The 6,000-nt window shown below is 33.9% G+C and overlaps 1 protein-coding gene across 1 annotated transcript; it reads right to left on the bottom strand.

Moving 5' to 3' along the window:
* Positions 1-1,723: 1,723 nt before the first annotated feature.
* On the bottom strand, positions 1,724-5,965 carry LOC143621882 (uncharacterized). Its single transcript, XM_077093172.1, has 4 exons — positions 5,863-5,965; positions 5,680-5,762; positions 4,192-4,455; positions 1,724-2,108 (listed from the first exon to the last, which is right to left on the bottom strand). The coding sequence occupies exons 1-4, from the start codon at positions 5,963-5,965 to the stop codon at positions 1,923-1,925; spliced, it is 636 nt and encodes a 211-aa protein (XP_076949287.1). The 3' UTR covers positions 1,724-1,922.
* Between the last annotated feature and the right edge of the window lie 35 nt (positions 5,966-6,000).

The raw sequence follows: 6,000 nt of genomic DNA, 5'->3' as shown, positions 1-6,000 counted from the left end.
ATGAAATTGATGATACGTATTGTCGTCAGTCTTTCGTATTCGAAATACTACTAACGAACAGCTACACATCAAAAAAATGCATTTTAAACGCAACATACCTTGTTGAAGACGAACTGATCATACTGCAAGCGGCTTTGACTACATGCGAAACAACTGCAACAGAAGACAAAAACGGAAGGGTAAAGAAATATAAATCATGCATATGAACATGTTAACCATATACTAAATAAATATGGATTATTATTAAAGTAACTGACTACCATAATGTAACATAATGATTTTATTCAGCAAACAATAATAACATAATTTATGTTGCATAACAGAAATGACGACAATGAACAGAGCAGATGAAAATATAGTAAAACATTATTTAACTTCAATTAGTAATAATAGTAATTATGTTATATTATTCGGTGATATTTAATAATCATCCACAATATGCATCAGTATAGTTTCTAGATTCAAAACAGAAGCATTAATATCTAGCTCAAGAAATTTACCAAATTAATTATAAATCAGAATCCGTAACAGATTTCCATGAAATCTTAACGATCACTACTTCGATTTGTTAGGTATCAAGCGGCGCAGCGGAAACCAACAAACAATACACAAACGATTTAAAGAACGTGCGGAAACAGAAAAATAAAAAAATACGACGATATAACGTGGTTCAATCAGGTAACCTGGCATCCACTGCTGCAGGTAGGGTTCGTTAGGTCAAAAGTATTTATAGACTAACAAACCTTCATTAATTCTAACAGAATTAACATCTAGCTGACAAAATTAACAAAAATTAATTACCAATCCAAATACGTCACAAACGATAGCGGCTTCGATTCGTTAGGTACCAAGCGGCGCATCAGAAACCAGTACGCAAACGATGTAAACACGCAGAAACAGAAAAATAAAGAACATAACAATATCCTATGTGGACTCATATTTCATTAAATACTTAAAAACAGAAATCACAGTGGTTAATAATAATTATAATAATATTAATAATAATAATAATCATCATCCTCAATATGCATCAGTTAGTTTCCATATTCAAAAAGGAGACACAAACATTAACATTTAGCTCACAAAATTTACCAAATTAATTACCCTAAAACAGTACGCGTGTATGTTAAATGTTAAATCCATGAATGATAAAGCATATAAAAAACCATAAATGGAGTAAAAATAAATACCTAAATAAAGTATGTTAGGGTTAAAGCTACTACCAAATCAGATGTTGGGTGATGCCTGTGTGGGTGTTAAAATGGATAACCAGAATAGCACCTGTATGTTAACACCGTCTAGGCTTCGATTGTGTTGGTGATCGTTTTTTCTTAACAGCACATCAAAGGAAGAACAAACGATAGAAAAAACATTGATGGTAATCGAAGACAAATATGCATATGAAAACCCTAATTAAACGAAGAAGAAATGTAGGAATTGTTACCTGTTCAGTGAATTCGTAAGCAATGGTTTGAGTGAAGGCCAACACACTGTGGCTTGATATGAAATATCTTTGTATGTGAGCATCAATCATTCAGAAGTGAGTGAACTAATGGAAGGGGTTATCCCACGTGTCCAAGTAAATGTGCATTAAAAATTTGTATATTATGCAGTAAAAAAGCCATGACAACAATAGTGCACAAATGTGAAAAAAAAGAAATCTCACATTTAATATATATATAATACGCATATAACATTAAAATGATTCTCATTGGGTTCCAAATTAATTTGGTTCACAACCCAACTAGACACCTTCCTTAAAAAACATCTAGAGTCATGTACAATAGAAGGTCTTATGATTCAAGACACCATATAAAGATACTTATACCCCATCCAATCTAGTTTTATTTATTTAACACTAAATTAGAGTTCCAACACTATTTACAATCACAATCACACCCTTTTTGCAGACTTTGTGCGCCTCATAAGATGGGAAACATGTTATCGTCATCTCCTTCCTCGTCATCCATATCTAGATATTTGAACCCAAGGCTGCCAACATTCTCATTAGGATCATGATACTTGAAAGATGGATTCACATAACACTTCATCTCATGAAACAGATTCAAATTGTCCACCAGTTTGTGAAATACATTGCACCCGCAACACTGCTCACTCGGATAGAAAAACATATGATTAGTGTAACACACAACCAACACAAGTATTGTGCATTAGAGATAATAATCAAAACTATATCATGACCATTTTAATATATAATTAATGCGCCAGTATATGATTACAAAACTATATCATGATTGGGAAGAGTTCTATTTAGAAGACACTTTCTTGCGATAAGAGAAAGAACAAAATAAACAATTCTTTTTTTTTTCAGTTTTGAAAAATCATAGAATACAAGAAAATGGTTGAAATGCAATGTTTATTTCTCTTCTAAAATGGTTGAAATGCAATGTTTATTTCTCTTCTATTGTAAAGAGTAAAGTACCATTTTCGTCCTTGTGGTTTGATAAATAATGCGAATTTAGTCCAAAAAGTTTATTTTTTGCATATGGACCCTCCACGTTTCTCAATTCTTGCCAATTACATTCAATCACTAACCTTGTTAAATTTAATCATTAAGTCAGGGTAGACATGTCTTTTCACTATTTCTTTTTTATATGAGTAAAGTGCCAAAATCGTCCCTGAGGTTTGGTCATATTTGAGAATTTCGTCCAAAAATATTTTTTTTCGTAAGTAGACCCTTGATTTTTCCCAACCGTTACCAATTTCGTCCAAATTGTTAACTCGGTCTAAATTCAACGTTAACTTATGGGTGTTACCGTCATTTACATGTTTGTTTACATTATTGTTATTATGTGTTTGTTTGATGACATATCTTAGGGATGAGCTCGATACCGTACCAGTACCGAAAATCCCGATCCCGAAAATCGCAAATGTTTGGTACCGGTACCGGGACGGTACCGGTATTTGAGGTAAAATTCGGGAAATACCGGTACCGTACCGTATCGGTCCTGAAAACTCAAAACCTTGGTACCGACAGTACCAAATCGGTACCGATTTCGGTACCGGTACCAAGCGGTACCGGTACCGATTTTGCTCATCCCTAACATATATAACATTTCACGATTCCAATGTTTGAATCCAATATATTATTCGCTTGTTTATTCTTCTTTATTTTTAGTCATATAAGGGGTTTAGCTCAGCGTAATATTAATAACAATGTAAACAAATATATAAAAGGACAGTAACACCCCTGAGTTAACGTTAAATTTAGACCGAGTTAACAAATTGGACGAAATTGGCAACAGTTGGGAAACGTCGAGGGTCTAATTGCGAAAAAAAATATTTTTGGACAAAATTAGCAAATGTGACCAAACCTCAGGGACGATTTTGGCACTGTACTCATGTAATAAAGAAAGAGTGAAAAGACATGTCTACCCCTGAGTTAACGATTCAATTTAACAGAGTTAGTGATTTGTATGTAATTGGCAATACTTAGGAAACGTGGAGGGTCCATATGCAAAAAAATAAACTGTTTGGACTAAATTCGCATTATTTGCCAAACCACAAGGACGAAAATGGCACTTTACTCTATTGTAAAATATATAGAAACGAAATTCGCTAATTTATAGAACCCACACGTGTATGTAAACGTTTAAAAAATGAAAACAAAAAACATATGAACAAATTAGTTTAACGAGTATTTATGTATAAAGATTTAATGAGGCCTTGTTCGTGTTCGTTCGTTAACAGACAAACAAACAGTTCACGAACACATAACCAAACGAAATTTGTTGTTCGTGTTCCTTCATTAAGGAAATGAACTTGTTCATGCTTGTTTGTTAAGTTAGCTAACGAACGCAAACAAAGACAAACCAACATAATTACATATATGAGAATAGATTTGAAAATAAAAGGCAATTTAACAAACATAATTCAGGAACACAAATAAACGCACACGGCTTCTGTCCACGTTTGTTCATTTAATTAATCATACAGAATTCCTTGTTAATATTCATTCATTTATTATACGAGCAAACACAACTTCCCACCCAACGGTTCCTGAACATTTGGCCTATTTATATACATAGCATGGGCATTTGTATGTAAAAAGTAAGAGTTCTTAAAAATATGAACCACTTATCTAAATAATTAAACGATTTAGGTTTGGTATTAGGTTTGTTCTTTTTGTTTATCGCAAGAATTTTAGTCTTTTGTAATAACCAATAATACCTGGACAAAAACGGTGCCATCAGTATAAGCATGGGGATTAATAGCACGGGTGGTCCTTTGACCACACACGTTACAAGTGAAAGCAACGCGCATACGACGTCTTGGAGATTTGGTGAAAAGAGACCATGGAAATGTGGAGATGTTCTCGGTATTTGATTCGTTATCGCCACTACCACCTGCAGGTACTGAAGGACCTTCCATGCCGGACCCTGTAGTCCAACCCCTAACATTTGCTGCACTTAACACTAATCCCATCGCATCATCCTGTAATAATTTGGCCCAAAAAGAAAACACCATAAATGAACCAAATTAGCCTTTGCTGCTTCTATGTCTATTCACGAGCTAGGCCAAAGTCAACTCCGGCTTGGTTCCAATTCTAAACTGATTGAAACTTTGAGCTCAAGCCCGGGCTCGGTGTTTAACCGATTTGGCTCATTTCAAATAAAAAACAGTAACATAACATATATATATATAAGAACAAACGAAACACCACAAATTTTCATGAACAAGCATCTACAACAAGCACACACACAAACACGTATATATAAATATATACACAGACACACACTCTATATTAGCTAGCTAAACGCTTGAATTGACTGAGCTTAAGCCTATAAGTAAGCTTATTTGAAACGAGCTAGAGCCCGAGCTTGACTTATCGAGCTGGATTGCAGGCCTTGTTAAGTCTGTTATTTATGTAACTTATATTTAATACATATTGATATAATGATAATTATCAAACTTAAACAATGATAAAATAACTAGTTAAATACATAAGATATGCTACATTATGTATATCTTTTAATTACAAATATATATAAAAATAATTAAAAAAGTATATAAATTAACTGGTAAACAAGAAAAGAGCTGAGTTCAAGCATGGAAAAAACTACTCACGAGCTGGGGCTCGGCTAGGCTAGTTGGCACCCATAGTCCCATATTAAGGGGTGTTTGTAAATTATGATTGCATCTCAAAACTGCTTTGCTGCTTATTGTGTCTAAGATTAAACAATAAGTGGCTTTTTAAGGGTGTTAGGGATTGCTTATCCCAACTGCTTATCTAGTTCTTAAAAAGGCTCACGTAATTCTGGGTTAAAATTGGAGGTGTGTGTAAGAACAACCAAGGGATGCAGAAACTACACAAATGATAAGTTTACATGTAAACACATATGAGAGAGAGATAGTTTCTGGTTGTAAATAAAGCTTATTTGATTGTATATAGACGTGTGTGCCTTAAACCAAGCCACTTATTTCAAAAACAATAATGATTAAGCCGTTTTAATAAGCAATCCCGTACGCGTAATCATAATTACATCATCAAATGAAAAGGCAACAATTTGACCTAACATGAAGATCATTATTCAATACAATCAAATCAAATGAATTAGCATGTAAGTAACAAAAAACGATTTGGAGGGTCCACGTCATAGAATCTACAAAATAGCCAATTATAATTAAGCATAAATTCCAAATATGATGATTGATTACCTTGGAGAAAGGACGATAGGTTGAAATCGGGACGATACTGGCATCACTAGGATCCGATTGCATATCGGATTCATTTCCATTACCTAAAGCATCATCAAATTATTATTATTAATTAATCGACAGATAGATAGATAGATTGATGAAGCTAGGTTAGGTTAGGTTAGGTTAGAGAAAGCTGGTTACTTTTGGAAGAAATAGAGAAGCGGGTGAGTCTTTTGTGTTTGAATCTTGGGGAGAAGGCGGCTTTGACGGGTGCGATTGATGCAGATGAAACTAGGGTTTCCATAGTGAAATTGGTGACGACGGAAATTGGTATCCAGA

The sequence above is a fragment of the Bidens hawaiensis genome, unplaced genomic scaffold, assembly GCF_021521415.1.
Source record: "Bidens hawaiensis isolate Kalapana, Puna unplaced genomic scaffold, B.hawaiensis_p1.1 tig00002977_1, whole genome shotgun sequence".
Taxonomy (NCBI): Eukaryota; Viridiplantae; Streptophyta; class Magnoliopsida; order Asterales; family Asteraceae; genus Bidens; species Bidens hawaiensis.
The sequence above is the reverse complement of the archived record's forward strand: the minus strand, read 5'-3'. Positions and strand labels throughout refer to the sequence as shown.

Excerpts from the sequence above, each read along its gene's own strand:
- LOC143621882 (XM_077093172.1), bottom strand. The coding sequence starts at position 5,965 with ATGGAAACCCTAGTTTCATCTGCATCAATCGCACCCGTCAAAGCCGCC. Across the intron at positions 4,456-5,679 it reads CCTATCGTCCTTTCTCCAAG|GATGATGCGATGGGATTAGT; the intron begins GTAATCAATCAT and ends AAATTATTACAG. Across the intron at positions 2,109-4,191 it reads ATGGCACCGTTTTTGTCCAG|TGTTGCGGGTGCAATGTATT; the intron begins GTATTATTGGTT and ends CCGAGTGAGCAG.